This window comes from Marmota marmota, unplaced genomic scaffold (genome assembly GCF_001458135.2).
Source record: "Marmota marmota marmota unplaced genomic scaffold, marMar, whole genome shotgun sequence".
Classification (NCBI taxonomy): domain Eukaryota; kingdom Metazoa; phylum Chordata; class Mammalia; order Rodentia; family Sciuridae; genus Marmota; species Marmota marmota.
The window spans coordinates 9,456,314-9,480,535 of record NW_026000082.1 but is presented as its reverse complement, the minus strand read 5'-3'; the positions used below and the strand labels follow the sequence as shown (position 1 = coordinate 9,480,535).

The following is a 24,222-nucleotide window of genomic DNA, read 5'->3' as shown; positions in this document are numbered from 1 at the left end:
AGGAATATCACCTGATTTCTCATTTAAAATAACCAGGTCATATCCTGGTTGCTGTGCAAAGAATGGGTTAAAATGAAATGGAAGGTCTTGACCCACAGAAAGCCACAGAATGATCTGGGTAAGAGCTAATGGTGCCTTAATAGAGCTTGCTGGCAGTGGAGACAGGCTTCTGGAATTTGAGACACACCTTGATAGCAAAATTGACAGAAATTTCCAAAGAAAGGGATGAGAGGAAGCGAAAGGAAGACATTAAAATTAAAGACCACTGTTAAGTATCTGGCCTGAACACAGATACTTCATGGTGGTTCTACTAATGATGTTGGTGAAACTGAGAGAGGAGTTGGTTGAAGGAGAAAATGAAGAGTTGAGACCTGGAGACTTTTAAGTTTTTCATGCTGGAGAGGCAACCGGTAGAGATGTAAAATGGATGAAGACCTACTTTGAGAAGGCATTAACACAGATGGTGTAGGAAACAAAGGAGTGGATCTTATCTCCTTCCAGGTGAGAAAAGAGAGAAGAAAGGCAAGAAAGACAATGCCCTAGGGAATTCTAGTTTTTAGGGAAATCAAAAAGAAATGGTCCCGAGGCAGAAAGAGAGCAAGGGAGATTGGTGCTGAAGAGGTCCAAGAAAGGGAAGTTTCCATGAAGAAAATAGTAGCTAACAAAGGGCAGATTAGATGAAGCTGGAAAACTCTCTACTGGGTTTAGCAACATGGAGGATGCCGAAGACTGAGCATTATCAAGGTCAAATTTAGAATACCTCCATTTCACAATGCAATTCCCATGTCAGTGAATGGACTTGGCTCAAGGTTACTAATTAGTGACAATGGCCTTTGAATATATGCACAACCACTTTATTAGGAAGACCCCCTGGCAATGATCAGGAGGCTTTCTGACCTTCCAGCTTGGGAGTGGTAGCTAATTAATATTTTGTTTTCTGAATTGCTGAGGTGGCCACATTATGGGGGTCAAGCATTTGACTTGCAGGTTGCATGATTTAGTCCTTTTCCCTAATATGACAACTTAGAGGAGAAGTGTCTCACTAGACCCCAGGGCACATTATTGATAAAGATGGAGAGGTTCTATAAGCATTTATGTATTTGAGAAGAATAGACAAGAACTAATATATGCTAGGCCTCTGCTAAGGCTTTATGATCTCATTCCATATCCCAAAGTCTCCCAAGTTATTAGCTCTGTTTCTTAACTATTAGAAAATTGAAGCTCAGTGAGTGGCAGAAAGTGGATTTGAGTGCATATTTGATAGACTATAAACCTCTTTCTGTTACATCCGTGTTTCTTCTACTGCGTTATGTGGCCTTACCCGATGTTGCATGAGAAAAGAAATAACCTGTGTTCAAAAAATTTGGGAAATTCTAGGTTAAGCAAAGTAAAATGAAGAACTTCTCAGGTCCTTTAATACAGTGTTAGGTATTTTAAATTTCCAGGAATAGGGTGTTGTGGGCAGCTTATCCAAATGAATTTGACCATGGAACTTTTCTTCACTTCCTCCTCTACCTGTGTGCATATTTCAAGAACTAGTTCTCCACAGAATACACATTGAGAAGTTTTGCGATAGCACTGTATTGACTTGTGCTCTATCTACAGATGAAAAAACTAAGTCAGAATGTTAAAGTAACTTGTTTATGTAGCATAGCAAATTGGAAAAAAATTAAAGGTTAATAGCAAATGCTTCCAAATCCTACTGCTCCACGTTAAATGTCTCACTAATTGAGTAGATTCTTGCTAGCTGGGAGATGCTTTAAAAATATTTGCCAATTTACTAGGCCACAGAATTATTAATGGCTCCTTAAGGGTATTAGTCCATTTTATGTTGCTATAACAAAAAATACCTGGGGCTGGATACTTTATAAAGTAGAGATGTTTGTTTGACTCATAATTCTGGAGGTTCAAAAACATGGTTCTGGCATTTACTAGGCTCTGGTGAGGGTCACCTGGGTATACTATAGTATGGCAGATGGTATCATGGTGGGAGCATGTGGGAAAGAGAACATGTGGTGAGACAGGAAGCCTCAGGCTGCAGAGTAGCTAGGCTCACTCTTTCTATAGCAACCCATTCTTGGAGGAATAAACTCACTTCTACAAGCTCAACCACTCTCAGAGACTTGCTTTAATCTCTTCATGAAGGTGGTGTCTCCATATGTAATTACTTTCCACAGGCCCTACCTCTTGAAGATTCCACCACCTCAAAACCACCTCATTGGAGACCAAGCCTCTGACTCATGAACTGCACCAAGCCATTGCACGAAGTAATGAAAAGTGATACAATTCCTTTGGAAAGCCATTTGGCAATGTGTCATAGCTTTAAAAATCTGACATCTCAACCTCCAGGATTTATCTTCAGTAAATAATTTAGAATCAAATAAAATGGGGGGCTTAAAAATCTAATTGTTGAACCTTTGGGAATTGGAACAATGTAGAGCCATTGCTCTACGATTAAGTGGAAAAATCAGAATATAAAAGGCACTCAATATGCCTCAACTGTATTATAAAAATAAAGAGTGGGAGAAAATACAACAACATGTTAATGGTGGTAGGATTTGAAGTAATTTTTTTCTTTTACAATCATTGTTGTTTTTCTTATTGTAAATGCATTCATGTCATAATCACCAAAAATATATATATTAAAAAACGAATTGGAATGACAAGAGGGACTCATTGGAATGATAAGGCTGAAAGTTAGAACCCTGTAGTGATTTAATGAGTGGTCCTGGTGCACCTTCTGTGCTCTGGCATTCAGTGATAGTATTACTGTGTGTGCCTCAGTCTAGACATCATGTCACAAAGCTTTTAAACCAACAGCAGCCCAGCTCTCTGCTCTGTCCAGGCTTTTGCTTTCAACCATTAATACTGTTTTCTCCCATGTTGATATCATAATGCAGTTTCCATGGGCTTACGATGACATTATCTTGACAATTCTGTAGTGAGATGCAGAATAATGCTGGAGTCCTTTTCTGTTCCCAAATCTTCACCCTATAACTTCTCAGAATTTTTTTCTCTCTCTCCATGTTTCTGCAATTCATTCTTTCATTACCAGGGCAACCTATTATAAAAATGATAGACCAAGGTTTGGGTAAACCAAACCTTGAGCTATTTGAATTTCTAGATTATTTAATTAGATTCTAACCAGGAGTCAGATTCAAATAAATCTCTCAACTCTGTCACTGCTTATTTCCCAGGAACTGGTTGTAGTTTTTTCTTCCTCTCCTTCTCTTCTTCTTTGTTTCTTTTTTCCCCACTTTCCAAAATATTTACTGAGCACCTTCTATGTACCTGCCGATGATGGATGGTAGGACTTCAGTAGAAAATACAGGTGGTACCTGCATCCATACATCTTAGAATTGGTAGAAGAGACAGGAATTACACCTAAATTGCGAGTGTGATAATTAATTTTTGAAAAGACATGCAGAAATTGACCAAATCATATGAAGGGAGGTAGCTAATAGTCTGGGTATTGGGAAATGTTTCCCTAAGGAATTGAAATTTTTGATGAGTCTGAAAGATACTTAGGAGTTAATCAGGTGAAGAAATAGATAGTTGAATTCACTCAGGATTGGGCTGTACAGGTAGGTGTAATGGAGGAAACACACCTAGTTAATATTTTAAAGTGACAAACCGTGGAATCCAAAATGAAACCAAAAGAAAAATAAAGATATAAAGTGTCTTAGTGACAGAAAGCATGGGTGTCAAGTTAATGGAGGCCCAGTGAGGTCCCAGGAAAGTGCAGAGAGAGACCTTGAGTAGATTAAAAAAAGGAGGAGGAACAGCAGTGGAGGCCCAAGTAACTATTCACAGGTGATTCACAAATTAGTGATTTGGAGGAGAAGCTGTTTCAGAGAAGAGGAGGTCCAGAATATGATGATGGAAGGTTCTAGAGTGCAGAGAAGATCATAAGCAATAAGGAAAAGGAGGCACCAAGAGGGTAGAGTGCTCGTTAAAGGGATGGAGTCAAGAGATGACAGGAATCCAGGTGGAGAGGAAGTTTGTGAAGTTTCTGAAGTTCTTTTGAAGGGATGATAGGCTGATGTTACATTCTAACATCATTTGATGGATTAGAGTTTCTCTGAGCCTGTTTTGCAGAGTCCAGTGCAAATATAAACATGATGAAAAGTGCAAAGAATGTCTCAGTATTATTAAGAGTTTTGATTCACAGACCCAGGTAGGTTCAAAACAATTTTCATAATAATGGTGGGACATTATTTGCCCTTTTCACTGTGTTTGTATCAGCATTGATGATGCAAAAGCAATGGTGGATAAAACCACTCTAGCTTTGGTAAAAAAACAAACAAACAAACAAACAAACAAAAAAAAAACACAAGGCAGTGGCACCATATCCATTGGGGGAAAAATTAAATTTTACTTAAGAAAGTCCTCTTTGAAGGAGTAAGAATTGTTCATTTTATGACTCCTCAGTCCTTGAGAAATGTTATCTAATATTCCATGGGAAAAATGGGAAGAATGCACAAATAATGCAGTGACGTATGAGGATTGTTTGAAGAAAAGCAATTTTGTTTATTTTTGGTATTTAACATGACTTGGTTTCTCCTTTGATTAGATTTTCCTTTAGTGTAATCCCTCCCTCTGCTGATTTTCATCATTGTTTTTCATTTCCTCTTCTTGAAATATTTTGCTGAGGATGTTCTGTAGAGCAGGCTTTCTAGTTGTAAATTCTTTTAACTTTTGTTTATCATAGAAGGTTTTTATTTCATCATCAAATCTGAAGCTAGTTTTGCTGGATATAAGATTCTTGGTTGGCACCCACTTTCTTTCAGAGCTTGGTATGTGTTGTTCCAAGATCTCTTGGCTCCAAGGGTCTAAGTTGAAAAAATCTGCTGAGATATGAATTGGTCTCCTCCTGTATGTGATATGATTCCTCTCTCTTGCAGCTTTTAAGATTCTATCCTCATTCTGTATGCTAGGCGTTTTCATTATAATGTGCCTTGGTGTAGATCTGTTGTAATTTTGTACATTTGGTGTCCTGTAAGCCTCTTATGTTTGGTTTTCCAATTCATTCTTCATGCTTGGGAAATTTTCTGATATTAACTCATTGAAGAGATTGTGCATTCCTTTGGTTTGAAACTCTGTGCCTTCCTCTATCCCAATAGCTCTTATATTTGGTCTTTTGATGCTGTCCCATAATTCTTGGATGTTCTGTTCACTGAATTGTGAGTCCAACAGCCACTTGTCTTAGTCTCTCTGGGCTTCTGTAACACATTGCTGGAGCCTGAGAGGCTTAAACAGAAAACATTTGTTTTTCACAAGAGAAGGGTGTGGGCAGATTCAGTACCTGGTGAGAGCCCACTTCCTGGTTCATAAATGTCCCGTCTCTTCACCATGTCCTCACGTGGCAGAAGGGGTGAAGGAGATCTTTAGGTTTTCTTCAATAGGGACACTCATCCCATTCACAAGGGATCCAATCTTTGAACTTAATCACTCACCTCCCAAAGCCCCCATTTCGAAATAACATCACAATCCTGATGGTGTTGTGTAGGCTTCCATGTATGCATTTTGGAGGGACACGTTTTGACTTGACATAGATAATTGCCACCAAACCATGGTTATTCAGGAAACGATTTTTTATATTTACACATATTTTCACGTGAACACAGGTAGCCTATCGCTTGAAAGTAAAAAATAAAATTGTTGCCAACAACGAATAAGTCTTCATGTGAAAAGGAACACAACTCAGCACTGTAAACTTGATAGGATCACTAGTGATATTAACAAGTTTTATTTTTCCTATTATATAGTAGAATGTGCAAATATTTATAAGGTATGCAAACTTGGTGAGTTACCATTTTCCAAATTTCCAATGCCTGATGTTAAAAATATTATGTATGGGCACAAGGTCTGTTCACTATACTTAGACCAACAGATTTTATTATAAGAGAGCACAAAAGATTTTGTTGACAAGCTTTCAGATTCTGCATTGCGCCTAACATATAAGAAATTACCACTTGTCAAATTTTGGTATAATAACAAAGGAGAATATCCACATATCCACAAATATCCATTTGAAAAAAAAACCCTGTAAAACAGTCCTTCCTTTTCCAAATACATAACTGTGTTGGGCTGGATATTTTTCATAGACTTCAACCAAAACAACACATAGCTATAGATCCAATAAAGGAGCCTCTTTGAAGAGACTTGCAAAAATGTAAAACAATGATACTCTTCTAATTATCATATATTTTAAAAATTACTTATGGTCACATGCAATGGGTTTTTATAGCTTCAAATACATTAACAACTATTTTAAAATACCTATTTTTATTTTGAATTCTGTGAATATCCATAGATCTAGCTCACTGAAAGTTCTCTGGGGTCTTCAATAATCTGAGACCAAAATTGTGAGAACCAGGGTGAAGAGGAACATGATTTTCCTGCCGCTCCGTGGCTGTCTGCCTGTGGGTTTTAGCCCAGGGGTCATCTGCGGCATGAGTAGCAGCTCATGTGTAAGCAGCACGATTTGAAGCATTTTTTCCCTATGCTAGGGAGATAATTGTGCTATTGATCACAGCCGGGCTGCCCAGGTCCCAGGGGTGGTGGCAGTTCTGATGGTAAGGGATGACATTCCACCTTTGTCCAGCGGGCTGACCTTCAGCAGCAGCAACACTGTTGGGGAAGAGGCTCGGGCTTAGAGCCAGGCAAGCTAGGATTGCTCTCCCTGGCCCTGAGTGACCTGGGAAAGGTTTTTAATTTGTGAGGAGGCAGCATGGGGTAAGAGACAATCCCAGCCTTGGAGGCAAACCAGTTTTTAGCTTGTGGATATGTCAGCCCAGGCAAGGTCCTCGCTCGCTTCTGATGACTGATTACCTTTTTGTCATCAAATGAAAAACCAACATGGTGAGGAGTGGGAAGTGGGTTTTGCCATTCAAACAACCAGTTCAAATTTTGCCAGTCCCCCCTGGGCTATGACTGCTGGGGTTACTTAACTTTTAGGAACCTCAGATCTTATAATGAAATAGGGCTAATAATATTTATCTCTCAGGACAGTCAGAGAGATGAAGTGACACAGTCCATGTAATGTCCCAGCATGTAATCTTAAAAGCAAAACCTTTAGTAAACATATGCATTTAAACATACTTTCAGTAAGTATTAGGTAACATTATTTTTAATATAGTTTTATAGATGAGAGTGCTATAGCTCAGAGATGTTAAGTAACTTGTTCAAGTTTTCATAGCCAGTAAGTGGTTAAGATTCAAACTCGTTTCTCTGCCCCTGGATCCCATGTTCTAACCACTGAACTTTCTGCTATTTTGACTCTTCAAAAAATGTTAGTCTTCCTTGGTACTCATCTTGCTAAAGTGATAATAATTTGACCCACCTGTGATGGATATGGTATTAAAGGGACAATTTATACAAACCTTCCAGTACCACATCTGCATTATAGTGGCAGCACAATAAATGTTCATTTCCATGTTTTACTGGTAGGAAAATGGGCACACATTTTTCCTTTGCTTAAACTTTGCATCTTGGCATTGATACAGCGTCCTTCCTCGCTCTAGGAGAGCAAGTCAGGCTGTGACCCCCAAAGCGGTTGCCTGCCAGCTGAGCAACTGGTCTGAGTGGACAGATTGCTTTCAATGCCAGGACAAAAAGGTAAGCCATCTATAACCATTCCGGGCCATTTCCTAGTTCATCTGTGCATTTGAAACTCAAATGGAGATAAGCAGTTGGGGATATGAGTCTGGTGTTCTGGGAAGAAACTGATCTTTGAAAGGAACAGGTATTTGGAAACCTCAGGCACCTAGATGGTGAAACTTGTTCCTGACTCTCCTGATTTTGTTTGTAAGGCATTACTGGGTGAAGCTGCAAAAGATGTATATATTATAACTTGTAGGTGAACAAATGTCCACTTGGAGCTGGGCACATTTATCTCCCATTGTCTCTCTGGGTCCTGGCCAATGTATTGCCCTTGAATGAAGTTTAGCTGGAGGGACTGATGATGGGTTAGTAAAATAAATTGCAACCTGCCCATGGGCAGCTGAGTAACAAGGGCAAGGGTACCCATGGGGACCAGAGATAAACAGGGAATATCATAGAGGGCATTCTTGAGGACTCTACTTTTATGGATTGAAAAGACTAATAGGCCCAAGGAACAGAAGTATGCCTATCTTGCCTGCCTAAATGATTTTGATTGATCCAAAATGGTCCTCAAACCCAGTGGTATACAAAGGGAAGGGAGGCATTGAGTACCCTCTGTTCTGGCAGGAGGAGTATTAAAATTCTCACTTTGGGGTTGAGTGCAGTGGTGTATGCCTGTACTTGGGAGGCTGAGGCAGGAAGATCACAAATTTGAGGTCAGCTTCAGCAACTTAGCAGGACTCTGTCTCAAAATAAAACATAAAAAGAGCCAAAGGATCCTAAACCTCCCCTGTTTGAAGGATGTGGTCCCCCCAATTTTCACTCTGCCCTGACCACTTGTGTTATTTTCTCAAGCCTGCTATAACCAATTGCCACAGACTTGCTGATTTAACAGAAATCAATTCTGTCCTGGTTCTGGAGGCCAGGAGTCTGGAATCCAGGCCTCAGCAGAGTTGTGCTACCTTTCAAAGCTCTGGAGACAATTTTGTGTCTCTTTCTCCACCAGCTTCTGGGGGCCATCAACATCCTTCAAATGGAGACTCCACTCTCTGCCTTCCTGGTCTCAATGTTGCCTCCTCCCTCTACCTTCCTCTTGTACAGACACTTTGATGATGTTTAGGGCTACCTGGATAACCCAAGGGAACCACATTTCCAAACCGTAAGATATCCTGCAAAGGCTTTTTCCAAACAAAACAACATTTAATGTGCTAGAGATAAGGACCTGGGGTCTTTATGGGGGCCATTACTCCACCTATTATGGATCCTACACTGCAGTTTTTCTCATGTGTCTCAGTTTAGATAGCAGACAGCATAAATGAATCACTTATAGTTTCAGTTCGAATTGAATTACTTCCTTAGTGACTCAAAGAGACATGTGTGTCTTTAAAGTAATCCTTGAGATAATTAAATTATGTTAATTATTGAAGTAAAAGACCACCTTAGTTTATTTTTATTAATGTTTCTTCCTCTCAAAATCACCCAAACGAAGATGTGCATTTCTGAAAAGAAACAGTATCTATTACCTTGTAAAGAAAATTATGTCTTAATGACACCAACCACAGGCAATAGCACACAGCAGTCCCTGAGGGGGTATTGGCACCAACCTTCCTGTAGCACCACATCTTCATTAGTTAAGAGCAACCTTAAAACCAGAGAACAGATGGAAATGAACCTGAAGGCTTACAGCCTCTTTCCAAGTGGGAACTACTGGAAGGATGACAAGGGCATTAATATTTGTCATTTATTCAATACTTTGTATGGACGAGGCACTGGACTAATATTTTGAGTAAATAAATTGTCTAGTTTGATACTCACAGCCAACTGGAGATGATAGACACCATCATCCGCTTTGTATAGATCATCCATGAAGAAAGTGGCAGAGCCTAGATTTAGACCTTGGTCAGTCTGACTCCAGAAACCCTGAGAGGTTGACCACGCCACTCTACTGACTCCCTGACTATACTGGAAAGTCGTAAGTGACATTAGCAGTCATCTAATCCAGTTTCCTCTGGAGTGGCCCAACAGCTAGTTCCAGAATGATGATGATGTTGAAAGCTGTTACTACTGAGTGTATACCAGGAACTAGGGAAAGTACTGGTTTTTTTTTTTTTTTAACCTGTATTATCACTGACCTTGACAATACTCTCAGATGTGTGTCATTTTACAAATGAGAAAAATGAGGGTCAGAGACATTATGTAGTGGATCTGGTAGTGCCTGTAGAATCAGTGGCAGAACTAACTGGAACTTGAATACAGCTTAAAATGGAATTGTAATAACAATTAAACTCATGAAGCTGAGAAGATTAAATGAGATCATGGATGTCAAGTGCTTGGCCAATGGTAAGTGCTCAATCAATGGTAGATTCCTTCACCACTGTTGTCATGGTGGCTACTACATTGGTTAGAAATCTGATATACTTTTTAAAGAGACAGAGCTGGCTCTATGTTTGTGTGTGGATCAGTCCATTATTTGCACATTGATGGGCAAGAAAATGAGTAGAAAATGGAAACATCCTGATCATCTGAACTGATCATTAATTATAATCTCTTCTCACTATTATTAACCCAAAGGCAGAAAAGGCAGTGGGCAGATTTGATCTCCACCTTTCCCTACTTCCTCTGCCCCTTTGCCAACGAACAGTGAAATAGACTGGGGTGGGCATGCTATGGTTTAGTTGTGGTTTGAGTGTCTCCCAAGGCTTCATGTGTTGTATTGTGAAATACTAAGAGGGTGGAAACTTAATCCACCTGTGGTGTTGAGAGGTGGGACCCTTGGGAGGTGATTAGATTAGATAAGGTCATTTGACTGGAGCCCCCATGATTGAATTCTGGTGGCATTTTAAGAAGAAGAAACTAAACAGATGGGGATACACACACACACACACACACACACACACTCCCTGACTCTCACCATGTGATGTTCTGCACCACCTGGGACTCTGCCGAGACAAAGGCCAGATGTGGCCCTGGACCTTGTATCTCTAGAATCATGAACCGGATTAAACCCCCTTTCTTCATAACACAATGCCACACAGACTCAGTAAGTTATCCGCAACAGAAAATGGACTAATACAGGCAAGAGGAGAGGTGAGCTGTACTCTCCACAACTCATCCACTGGAATCATCTAGAAAAGACTTCATGGATAATGATAGCAAGGTGGAAACTGCCTCTGCATGCTGAGCACCAGTGATAAACCAGGCACAGGGCTGGGTGCTTCCTCACACTGTGTCCCTGAGATCTCACAGTCCCTAAGGTGAGACGCCACAACTCTCATCTTACATACTAGAAAGCGGGAGCTCAGGAAAAGAAAGTGACTCGCTCGTGGTCAGCTGGTAGGCAGATGTGGGATCTGAACCCAAGTCCATGGAATTCTGATGCCGGGGCTCTTTCAGCTGTAGGACACATGTGAAAGAATCATGAGTCATTGTCATCAGTGAGGTCATGGAAGTCGATCACCTCATCTTACAGGTTTGGAAACTGAGGCACAAAATACCAGGCACTGATACTTTAAACCAAAAGAAATAGAATCAAGAATTCACAGTTCAGATCATTACTTTCTTAATTACATCTTAGCAGTCTTGATGGATGGGCCTATGGGCTGAGCCAAGGTCAGAGACAGAGAAAACAGAGGGCTGTAATTCCCTTACCTGACATGGTAGATACTCTCCATTCAGCATATTTTGTATTATTTTACATTTTATCTTCTCAACTAGACTCTAATCTTCTGGAAGCATATTTCTCTGAATATCCTAAGGTTCAGCTTTCTCCTTCTATACCACTACTTGACCCCAAGCACAGCATAAAAAGCATCACAAAACCCTAGAGCCCCAAGATTGTGGGCATTTTAATTCTTCCCATCCTTCCATCAACAAGTATTTGGACCTCTTCATTCCATGCTAGACTTAGGGACTCGGATGAAGTCTTCAGAGCTCTCTCGGTCTCTCTGGCTCTTGGAGGGGCTCTTTCTACTAGCCAAAGTGATCACGTGATGCCCATATTTCCCTTTCCCTCCAATAAAAAGAAGCCATTTTTTTTTCAAGACACAAAATACCTGAAGCAAGCATTGCAAACAGGCAGCTGTGTGTCTCTGATGAGCCTGGCCTGGTTAATACTCATACATCCTGTGACTGAAGGGGTGAGATCATCTCCTCCTGAACAAATGAGATATATCCAGGGACAGCAGGGATGTATGAGCAGAATACTATGAAGGACAAGCAAAAATGTCTGCTAAATTTGTACCTGACCATAGGTCAAGTGCCAATCATAGGATGCCAAATAAGACATGGGCTTTCCTTCACTGCCTCCACCCACTTATGCAAATTGCTCCCAGACTGGTGGCAGAGACAGACAAATAAGCAGATGCTGCATTGCAACCTTATATGACAGCTGCCAGGAGGGAGGGAAGCATGTGGGCTTGCAGAATATATTGCTGAGTTCAGGAAGGCCTGCTAGGAGAGGTAAGCCAGGAATCCTGAAAGAGGACTGTTTATCAACTATTTGAAGAAGGGAACAGAGGTCCTTTGTAGCAAATAGGAGGACCTATGAAATATTCTTGTCCCAGTCTTGCATTCAATGCTCAGAGTACATGTCCAATATTCCAGCTGGTGATCGTGCCACCTCTGGTAGAGCATTACTATTGATGCACTTCATCCCTCAGAAGACAGCTTTGCAGACAGGTCTCATTCATTCGACAGTTCTGACTTATGTTGAGCTGAGCCTGCCTGCACAAATCTTGGTTGATTGATTGACAACAATGTGTTTGGTTCAAAATTTGATTTAGTACCGATATCGGAGCCTCTTGCAGCCCAACAAGTTTGGGGGAACCATATGCAGTGGTGATGTCTGGGATCAAGCCAGCTGTTACAATCCCACACCTTGTCTAAGACAAGAACAGTGTGGACAGGATTTCCAGTGCATGGAGACAGGTGAGTAGCTCTGGGATGGGGGGATAACAGCTGTGCCCGTCATATAAAATATGCAAAACACTTACCCAGGGAACTTGTTAAAATACAGGCTCCTAGCCCCTTCCCTAAAGGTTGTCATTTTGCTGATTTGGAATGGGGCCCAGGAATCTGCATTTTAGTCAAGCCAGCAGCCCAAGTAATTTTGATTCAAGTTTGTAGGAACACTAGTTGATTTCTTCAGAAAAGGTTCAATTCATTCATTCATCCACTCATTGAACAAGAATTTACAGGGTACATACTTTGTTCCATATTTTGTGAAATACCTGCTATTAATATAGACATGAGAAAAATCATTTACTTGAGTTTGAGGTGCTCCTATTCTGTTGGGGAGGGAGATCTCCAAGGAATCAATTGCCATTGTAATGGGTAAATGCACACAGTCATCTGGGACTCTCTAGCAGACAGTGTCCAAATCTGCTTTGGGGAATCAGGGAAGGCTTCAAAATGGTTTTGAGCTGAGACTTGGAAAACGAAATATAAGCTTTTAGGAGAAAGAAAATGCAAAGACACAGGGATTTAGGAAACCTTGATTGTTTTAGAATATTTGCATGTCAGAGCTTTGGAAAGTGAGACAGGTGATGGCCACTGAGGCACAAATAGTAACCAGAAGCCAGACTGCGTGTTTGGAAGGGGAGGAATGGATAGCCACTGCAGATACAGAGCAAGGGGATGATACGGCCAGATTGGCATTTTAGAGAGATTCCCCTGGGGGGTTGCAATGCAAAGGCTTAGTTGGAGAGGGAGGCACAGGCAGGCCAGAGCTGGGGGGCTGCAGGTGGGAGCTAGAGATGGGGGGAGAAGGGCAGAGGGGTACAGACAGAGGATGGAGCAGATGGGAGGGCTACTTCAGAGGTGGAAATGGCTTGGTGAATTCGAATGTGGGTCATAGGGAGGGGCTTTCAGGAGCATCTTCCCTCTCTCAGGTCGCTGCCTGAAACGCCACCTCGTGTGTAATGGAGACAGGGACTGCCTTGATGGCTCTGATGAGGACAACTGTGAAGATGTCAGGGCCACAGAAAATGACTGCAGCCAGTATGATCCGATTCCAGGCTCAGAGAGGGCAGCCCTGGGGTGAGTGCCTGCCTCCTGGCTATTCAGGAGCAGGGAATGATTTCTCTCCCATCATGAGCGTTAGTTTGGGGGGGGTTCCTCTGAAGTACAGCCTATGAGTGGTTCTCACTGTTCTCTGAGGTGCCCTGACTCTGTACATGACTATGCTGTTCCTTTGATTCTCCCAGAGGACCCTCCTTTCCTTCCACTCTCCCACTCTGCTCTCCCTCACCTCCTCCCAACACCAATTCCACTTCCAAGGCCCACTCAGGAAGTGACATCTTATGAAGCCTTCCCTAATGCAAGTGTCCTTTCCAAGAGCCCTGTTCATAATCTGCTTTGCACTGCAGTTGCGTGTGTAAACAGCTAATAGTGTGATATGATGCAAAGAAAACGGGTGAGACACAGAGGGGCTTGGACCCTCCACTTTGACATTGCTGGCTTCAACTCCCAAGTGACAGGACTTTATCTGTGGAGATTAAATCAGCCTTGATTCTAATTTCTCTCCATGCACCTTATGTTCAGGCTCAGTTTCTTGAACGTATCTTACTCCCTTTGAACCTTAATTTGGTTTCTTTTTTTTTTTCCTGAAATGTCCTTCTCCCTATTCTCAACCTGGCCAATTCCTTACCTAGTGTCATAGACTAACTTATGCTCCACCTCCGCAATCCTGCGTGGAAACTTCAGCCTCCCAAGGGAGGGAGGGGTTTGGAGCAGGGGTTTTAGGGAGGTGGTTAAGGTTATATGAGGCCATCAGGTGGGCCTCTGACCCAAGAAGACTGGTGTGCATATGCAAAACCAGAGCCAAGAAATGTGTGAGGACAGAGAAAGCAGTTGTCCCTAAACTAGGAAATGGCCTTCACCAGAAGGCAAACAGGACACCTTGGTTCTGTACTTTCAGTCTCCAGAATTATGGGAAACTAAATTTCTGTTTTTTAAGCCACCCATCTGTGCTACTTTGTTAAGACAGACCAGTGGTACCAGTAAGCTTCACAGTGTGCCTGCTTGCCTAGGGTGGCTAAGTCTCCTCCGATTGCTCCAAAGCCTCCTGTATATCCTGCTGTCCCACCACAAACCCAGAAGGGCTAGGGAGGTCTGTTGGGGTGTCTGTCTGCCCAGGCTGAGTGCTCTTTGTCATCTTTGCTTCCCCAGGTCCCAACTCAGGGCCTTCCTCATGGTGACATTTTGTATTGTCAGCACCTTGCCACTCTGTCTTTGCCCTGGGTCTTGTCCTCTAACTTGAATCTAAGCTCTGAGGGCAGAGGCTGCATGTGACTCATCTTTCACCTCCTCAGCCCTGTGTCAGAGCCTGTCTTCTAGAAGGCCCTCACTGAGTACTGGCTGCACTGAAACAAGTCACTATGACCAGCCAGATCCTTAGAGATAAGGAAATGGGAGGGGATGTAATGATTGTCACAAGTGACCCAGCCACGTTGCAGTCCATCTAAGGAGCGGTTTGAGTTCGGTGACAGGCAGCTGTCGCTTATCAGGGATTTCTTGCTGTAAGATATCAACTCACCTACTAGATGGTACTGAAGCCTGCAAGGGCTTATAACACATAAATATGAAAAGATGAGCAAATTCTGTCTTCTTTCAGATCAGTTATATTAGTTTCCTAGGGTGCCATACTAAATACCTCAGGCTGGGTGGCTTAAACCACAGAAATGGATTTTCTTATAGTTCTGGAGGCCAGAAGTCTGAGATCAAGATGTCAGCAGGGTTGATTTCTCCCAAGACCTCTCTCCTGGACTCATTGATGGCCACCCCTCCTTTGTCTTCACCCAGTCTTATGGTCTGGGTCCTGATTTCATCTTCTTAAAAGGACACCACCTACACTGACTTAATTTTAACTTAATTATTTCTTTAAAGGCTCTGAACAGAGTTGAACATGAAATATCAAGGCACTTACTGAAAAATGTCCTCCAATCCTTTTTTTGGTAGTGGAGATTGAATCCATGCTTGGTCTACCAGTAAGCTACATCTCCAGTTTTTCTCTTAGTCTCACTAAGTTGCTTAGGGTCTCGCTAAATTGCTGAGGCTGGTCTTGAACTTGCGATTCTTTTGCCTCAGCCTCTTGAGTAGCTGGAATTACAGGCACGTGCCACCAAGCCAGCCTCATTCCCTCCTTATTGGCAAAAAGATCACTGACTATGACTCTTTTCTCCTGTGATAACAGGTAGGAACATTTCAAACACCTTTCCTAAATTCTTCTGTGCATCTCAAGATCTCAGCGACTTTCTTGGAATTTAAGCATTTCCTAGTTTCAGATTTTTAATTTACTGTTTAAATAAGCTTGAAGTAAAAACCTAGAGTCTTTATGCACCCTCCCCCTCACACCTGCACCTCACCCAATCACCCCCTGTCCCTTCGCAGCCTAGTGCTGAACTCTATTTAGTTTGGTGCAGGTTCTTCCAGAATAGATTTTAAAAAAATGCATTGGCACCATACACTGTTTGGAAAAAAGATCTATAGATCTATATGTGTTGTTCATTAAAGATGTAGGTAAACTTTACATAAATGTGATCACACTTTACATATTGTTATAACTTGCTGTGTTTCATCTAATAATACAGTTTGAAGGTCCCTCACCCATTATTTTCTATCTCCCTTTCCTACGCAACATAGTGATTTAAAACAGGAGTCATCAAACTATGGCCTGAAGAGAAAATTCAGTCTGCTGTTTTTATAAATAAAGTTTTATTAGAACACAGCTTTCACTCTGCCATGGCAGAGTAAGGCAGCTGCAACACACACCTATGTCCTGCAAAGTCTAACATATTTACTGTCTGGCCCTATATAAATATACTTGCTACCTCTCCTTCTAGAACTACCAATTTTTTTGAATACTTCCTATTGAAAGAGATTCTTTTCCACTTCTCCTCTCATAAACAATGCCTCAATGAACATCCTTATACACATGCTTCTGTACATGTGTGATTATTTCTGCAGGGTAGGTTTCTGAAGGATAGAATTGCTCTGACTATGCCTTTTCATTTTCACTGGGGCTTTTGCCACCAGCTTTTCCAAAGATATGTGGGTTTTCCTAATGCTTAGCCATTACAGTATAATCCTAGGGGTCACTGTTGCTGTGAATTTTTGTTTGGTTTGTTCAGAGGCTATATTTATAAGCTACAGGCAGAAATATGTTCAATCAGTAGTGAGATAGAAATTGCAGGGTGGAATAAAGGTAAGGAACTCAGATTTACTGTCAAAAACATCTTAGGAAAAAAAATCCAGCTGTGACTACAGGTAAGTTTCTTAATTTCTTTGAGCTTCAATTTTTGCATTTGCAAAATTGTCATGAGGTTGAAAGTTAATGTATGCTAAATGTCTAGTTTAGTATGTATTCAATTCATCATAGCCATTATTACATCACTTCCACTAATAGAAGAAAGAAACAGGGAAAGGAAGAGAAAAAGGAAGTTAACATACATTGAATTTCTACCATATGTCAGGTGCTCTGTAATTATTCATTTATTCTTTGAGATAGGTTTTATTCACAGTTTATTCCTCGCTCCCTTCTGCCTTTGTTCCTTATTGAAGACGGCATAAGCAATCGTGATGAATGCAGAGGTAATTAATGCCATCAGAACAGAGAGGAGTTAACTGTGTCCAGAGCTTGCAAAAAGGTCATTTAGGGGAGGTGACATTGGGGTTGGATCTTGAAGGCTAAATAGGAGTTTGGGAGATGAAGACAGCAAAAATTTTATTGTCTGTAACATGAGGGGCTTTGATTGTCTGGTCTTAGAACTCTTACCCAATTCAAAAAAAAATTTTGTGTGTGTTAACAAAGTCACAATTGCAAGAAGTGGCAGAGCTGGGAATTACACAGGAGACTCCCTGGCTTTCACACTGTGCACCATCGGATATCACATGCTACTTTAGAGACAATTACCTAAGGACTAGAGTCTCAGCCTTAGCACTATGCATTACATCCAATATTCCAAACCAACTTTTTTCAGCAGCAGGGCCTGTTTTTGAATAATGCTTATAATAAAAATAGCAATACTTATTCAGCACTTAATATATGCTAAGCACAGCTATGAGTGCCTTGCATGTTTTAACTCATATTTAACTCTATAAGGATATTACTAATTGCTTTTTACAAATGATTAATCTAAGGAACAGAGGGATTAAATGATTTGCCTGTGGTCACACAGCTAGATGTACTATGTTTTCTTAATAACTGTGTGCATTTCTAACTTACAATTAAGGGGTGCCTCCTTTATAAAGGAGCTGGTTCAGATGCTGAACAGAGTTGTCTGGATGCTTTGGTTAAAGGGAACCTTTGAGCCCAGGCCCAGCCCACTCAGCCTCCCAGTGATACCTAGCCTTCCTGTATATCCTTAAAGTACTTGGAGGAACCCTAGATCTCCACAGAACACAGTTGAGAAACAAGGTACTCAATTTATAGCTGCAACAGGTTCCAGAGGGTGATATGTTTTGTTAGCTTTGCCTTCCAAAATTCTTTTCCCAGTAGCTGTCTTTTCAATGCAGGTACAATATCCTGACTCAGAAAGAAGCTCAGAGTGTGTATGACGCCAGGTATTATGGTGGCCAGTGTGAGCTGGTATATAACGGGGAATGGAGAAAGCTGCAGTATGACCCCACCTGTGAGCGTCTCTATTATGGAGATGATGAGAAGTACTTTCGGAAACCGTACAACTTCCTGAAGTATCACTTTGAAGTAAGTCTGAACAGAGACCCTCAGGCCACTGTAGGGTAGGGCAGGGATAAAGAGGCTTGTTGGTGGAATTGCCTTGGTCTGGAAGCTTTTGTTTTCCGTAGAGTTTGTTGGTGGCTGAAGATTACCTCGAACACATGCTCAGTATGGAGGGTGCTGAGAGGCAAGGACAGGGCCCAGGAGAGGCCATAAATGTGGCCACCCATCCGTCCAGTCTTGGCTCTACTTCAAAGTTGACAAGCGAGATGTAGGCCCTTTTCTCTGGGCTGCCAGTCAGAAGACCTAGTTGCAAGTTAATGGCTGTGTTTGAGTATAGGTCCCTAAGACCTTGAGCAATAAACCCATTACTCCTCCCTGGGCCCACTTTCCTCATCTGTAAAGCAGATGGTGGACATAGATGGACAGGGTCCTGAGCCTTATACTTCTGCTTTGCCAAGAGTAACTCACATTAATTATTTTCATGGTTTTTTTTTGTATGTGATTTTGTTTGAAAAAAGAGCTCTTCTGTTCAAAAGTGCTTGCAACATGTCAATGATCCATAAGACTATCCAACTCTAAAAACCTATGGTCTCTTGGTCCCTCAGAGTACAACGAAACTCATGACCAGCTCTGGAGCCTGCTCATGGTCATTCATTTTCTTACCCCTCATCTTTGGGTGCGATGCCCATACAACAAAACTTGCTGAATGCTTACAAGTGTCAAATCCCCTACTTTCACATAAATAACATAGTGGGATAGATATTATCATAGTTCCATTTTAGGTATAAAGAGAAAGATGTGAAAGAATGAAGTGTCCTGCACACAGCTGTGCTGCAGTAGGTGGCAGAGACCAGGTCTGTCTATGGAAACTCTAACAAGGGCTATTCATCATTGAGAAGATGGATATATACATATCATGTGTATGTACTCACATTCATTATATCCATAGAGACAGATGGCAGGATATCAGGGTTCTGAGCAATTATCTAGACACATCCTCCCCAACCCCAAGTTTCTCAAGAGAAAAGTATTGACAGAGATCTTACCAGGTTTGTGGGATCTGTTTTGAAGAAGTCTGCTTCCCCAAGCGCATGCCCACCTTTACATGAACCTTTATTCCTTACCAGGCCTATGGTTGAACTAAGATGGAAGACATAGACAATGCCAGTTTCCAATCTGGAGGAAGACCTAGGGTCTGTGGGTTAGGCAAGATGGACAAGGCCTTGCTGTGGTCACAAAGGATTCTCAAGTCCCAGTGGCTGGAAACTATAATGCCTTGGTGATACTTTCTGTCCATCCTCAGGTGGAGAGGAGACTCTGAGCATGGTAGATACCCAGGCACTCCCACCCATGCAGGCTCCACTTCAACAAATGCTCTCCGTTTTGCAGAACAAACTATAATCTGAAGGCTTCTATGGCTTAAGCAAGGTGTGAGACCTTGCCTCAGTTCAAGTCAGCAGAGCGGTGCAACCTGATCGTGTGCTTATAACAAAATTGGGGGCAGCACTATAGTTCACCACTACCTACGAATATTATAATCAGCATGGCTTTCTTTGCCACTCTCCTCCAAGGACCATGCCCAAGATGGCTTTCTGTTTCACCATTGCAGAGCACTCCTCCAGGAGGGATGAGCCATCCACAAAGAAAGCCATGCTTAAAACACAATAGCATTTTATCAGAACCATCTTGTGTGTGTGTGTGTGTGTGTGTGTGTGTGTGTATGCATACACACAGTATCTAAGTAAATATTTCACTAAACACTAACATGGTTGTGTTTTCCATATTTTAGTGAGTATCCATTATGCCTGGGTTAGCCTTTTAAAAGAGTTATTTACAATAATCTGAAACTTTCAATATTTGACAAAGCAAAGAATGAAATATTAAGTATGAATTGAAAGATAGCTAAGATCGCTTTGTGTGCAAAAAGCTAATTTTTTTCTTTCAGGCCCTGGCAGATACTGGGATCTCCTCAGAGTTGTACGATGATGCCAAAGACCTTTTTTCTAAAGTGAAAAATGACAGGTCTACGTCAAATGGATTCAGCTTTGGCATCGGCGTGCCGAACACCCCTATAACAGTGGGTGTGGGTTTATCCAACTCAGAAGACTCTTCAGTCTTGAATAAGTTAAGCAAGTATAATGAGAAGGTATTAAAGCATAATGCCTGTGTCTCACAGTATTCCATAATCTACACTGAACACGTATTACCTTAATTGCATTAAAAAGTACAGTAGTAATTGAACCTTAATTTGCTTGTGTAATTGGAAATGTCTGATCAGTGGTAATCATGTTTGTTTTTCTTATTACACTTTTGCACACAGAATCATCACAAAGGGAATAAAATTGAACGATAGGACTAGAGCTCTTATCACTTCGCCCCCATCCTTTTTCATGGTTACCTGAAGCACGCAGGGAAATGCATAGAATGGTAATGTGATAAAGAGAAACAGCAAGAACTTCTAAATTTGACTTGGAAAAGCAAGCCTCACTTTATCCAAATAGATAAGAGAGCTGGCATGCTCAATAAATCTTTCATTTATCCATCAAACATTCACCACTAAGGACCTATTATCTGGAGGGGTCAAGCTGCTTCCTTTAGGAAAGGACATCCATCTAAGCTGAAATTCAAAGACTAGTGCAAGTTGTCCAAAGGGAGGTACAAGTTGAAGAAGGACATTTAGATTAGTCAGCTTTCAATGAAATGCCTGAGATAATAATTAACTTATAAAAGGAAAGGAGGTCCTGGTCCAAGATGGGGTGGACTCATGGCTTTGAGCCTCTGGTGGGGGTGCTGGATAGTAATGGTGGTTGGCACATAGTGAAGCAAACTACTCACATTATGAATTAGGAAGCGAAAAGGGAGAGAGAAAAGGGAATTTGAGTCCCATGATCCCCTTCAAGGTCACATCCCTCAATGAACTAAGGACTTTTCACTAGATTCCACTTCCTACAGGTCCCATCACTCCCCAACAGTGACCAATCCTTTAACACATGGATCTTTGGGGACACTTAATAGCCACATCAGAGCCATGTTTTAGGCCTGGGAATCAGCATATGCAAAGGCTCAGAGACAGAGAAAGCCTCACGAGAACTTGGATTCAAAGTGCTTCATCTGGCTGAAGCACAGGATGGGAAGGAACGTAGGGAGAGATGAGGATGGAGAGAGAATCAGGAGCCAGGGAACTATTTATTGAATTGATTAGAAGTTCACAATAAGCCTCAACAGCACTGATACCAGGACTGTGGATCTAGTTGGGATTCAAAAAGTTATCTTGGATGATGAAAATACACTCATAACAATTAACTTACTCAACAAACATAAACTGAGATATGGAGCATAAATTAGCTATTGATCCGAAGGGTAAAGGGTACTCTGAGGTCTGGCTATATAGCGTGTTAATATGGACTTTCTAAAAGCTAGCAGCCTTTTTCAAATGTTCACTGCTGCTCTGAATCAAGGTTTGTAGTACCTGGAAGTGACGTCCAAACATGATCTTTTTCCTCGAAAACCAACCCACATCCTTCTGGTGCTATTTTTTATTAATTATATGAGGCTCCTGCTTTTCTTTATTACTTAGTAGAACAAGAATACCATTAGACTGTACGCTCTCTGGTGGCAGGGGTTGACCTCATTCAAGGTTACATCCTCTGCATGGAGGGTAATGCATGCAACTATAGGCACAATAGGTATTTGTTTGATACATTAAAGGATATTTCACCACATTGGCAAAACCATTCTAAGAATAATTATCAATGGATACATGGAATTTTCCTATGAGACCCCCCCACAGTGTAGTGCTTTGCTTAGAACTGGGGGAGGTGTGGATGTGACAATGGACTGAAGACAAGCTGGAGGTGGACAGCACATTGGAGAGGCCCCTGTAAGGACTAACCCAGGTGGGAGCTGATGAGAACTTGACCTGGGCAGGGGCAGAGGGATAAGAGATGAGGACTTGGAAGAAAAAGTCTGGCACACCCTGCTGTCCAATACATGCTTGTAAAATCTAATAGTAATTATATGTATTTATGTTCACATATTTTCCTTGGAAACTAAATACTAGCGTTTTGCATTATCTCATGGTAAATGCTCTCTGTTCGTTTGCCTCTTGAATGGTGGCTGCTGGCAGAAATACAGCTTCATGAGAATCTTCACGAAGGTGCAGACTGCCCATTTTAAGATGAGGAGACAGAATATCATGCTGGATGAAGGAATGCTGCAGTCGTTAATGGAGCTTCCAGAGCAGTACAATTACGGCATGTACGCCAAGTTCATCAATGACTATGGCACCCACTACATCACATCTGGATCCATGGGTGGCACTTATGAATATATCCTGGTGCTCAACAAAGAAAAAATGGAATTGCTTGGTAAGTAAAGCAGAAACTGCATACACACCATGGCCAGTGCTTATGCCCGGGCGGGCTTTGCTGTTTTCTAAGCACCGACTCCGAAACCTGGATAATCTCGTTGAGTGTTCTTGATAAATCTATCAGGTAACATAAGTCTTGTTATTCCCGGGAAAGTGAGGTCCAGGAAGGTAGAATGACTAAACAGGATTCGAACTCATTCATCTAGACCTCCTAAATAATGTACTTCCCTTTACCTCCAAGTTACCTCTTTAAAAAAAAAATTGGAGATTTTTAAATTTACAGTGTGAAGACTTCCTTTATATATGGATTTTTAGTTAAAGGAATTTCTATGCAGTGAGTCATAGACACTGTAAACCCAGTCACTCGGATTCCCTGTGGATCTCAACAGACCTTCAGCTCTTTCTCATCCATCTGTCTTCTCTGTCTCCACTCCTTCAGTGGTAGACGGGCTCTCATCTCTTACTTATAGCATCAGTTTCTGCATGGTCTCTTGGGGCAGGCTCCTTGGTTCATGTTCAACAATCCTGCCATACAGATCTTTCTACTCATAGATTTATGGTACTACTTCCTTGCCTAATATCCTGAATGGCAAGAATAATGTCTGAGCACCTTGTGTGACATCAACAACCTTCACCATCTCACTCAACCTACTAGAACATTGCTTCTCCAGTGTGGGTCTCCAGCTAGCCACATAACATCACCTGGGAATCTGCTAGTTAGGTGGTTTCTCAGCCCCCATTCCAAACCTAACTAAATCAAACCAGAAACTCTGGAAGTGAGCTCAGGAATTTATTTTTACTAGCCTTCCAGATGATTCTGATGCTCATTACAGTTTGAGAACCACTAACCAACACAATGAATGAATGAAGGTTAAGAGATCTATCAGAATTGCAAAGCCAAGTTCAAACTGCCATAGTTTCAAGACATTTCCTTGACTGCACCAGCCCAGGCTAGTCACTCCTTTTTTTTAAAAAAAAAAAAAACCACATTCATATAAATTTCATACAGTTTATACTTTAAAAAACATTTTTCCAAATGTGATTTTTTTTTTCTTCCTCATCTAAATAGCAAGATCTGTGAAAGCAAGCCTTGTGTCTGGTGCTTTTCTCTCTCGCTAGTGCTCAATACAGGGCTAGCTACAAATACAGTAAGTGTGCAAAACAAGACAGGAATTCCTGGCTGGGTTATTCATTAATTCATCCATCTACCTATCTCTCTTTCAAAAAGCAATTCAACTCGTATGCACAAGGCCCTGGGTTCAATCCCCAGCACCACCAAAAAAAAAAAATGGTAATTCAAGATACTCTGTTGAACATCCAATATTCCAGTGTTTGTTCTAGGGACAAAAAGGTCGTTTCTACCCTCAGTATTCAAACTGCAGGTTGCAATCCAATAGGAGGTCTCAAAATCAATGTATGGATCACACGCAAAATTTTGAATAACAAAAGATAGAACAGAAAATAACACAGTGGATTATAGGCACTGAAGTTAAATTATTGCTTCAGGAAACTTTTTCTAGTTAAATAGAGATAAGTATGCATGCATTGTATAATAATACAAAATAAACAG

At 41.3% G+C, this 24,222-nt stretch overlaps 1 protein-coding gene across 1 annotated transcript in view; it reads left to right on the top strand.

Annotated features, from left to right (window-relative positions):
* The window catches only part of C8a (complement C8 alpha chain), a 60,218-nt gene that overhangs the window by 8,497 nt on the left and 27,499 nt on the right, over positions 1 to 24,222 (top strand). The window contains exons 2-7 of the mRNA XM_015484938.2: positions 7,527 to 7,620; positions 12,387 to 12,531; positions 13,494 to 13,641; positions 18,118 to 18,307; positions 20,229 to 20,429; positions 22,410 to 22,650. Coding sequence (XP_015340424.1) covers positions 7,527 to 7,620; positions 12,387 to 12,531; positions 13,494 to 13,641; positions 18,118 to 18,307; positions 20,229 to 20,429; positions 22,410 to 22,650 — 1,019 coding nt within the window. The remainder of the gene's footprint in view (positions 1 to 7,526; positions 7,621 to 12,386; positions 12,532 to 13,493; positions 13,642 to 18,117; positions 18,308 to 20,228; positions 20,430 to 22,409; positions 22,651 to 24,222) is intronic.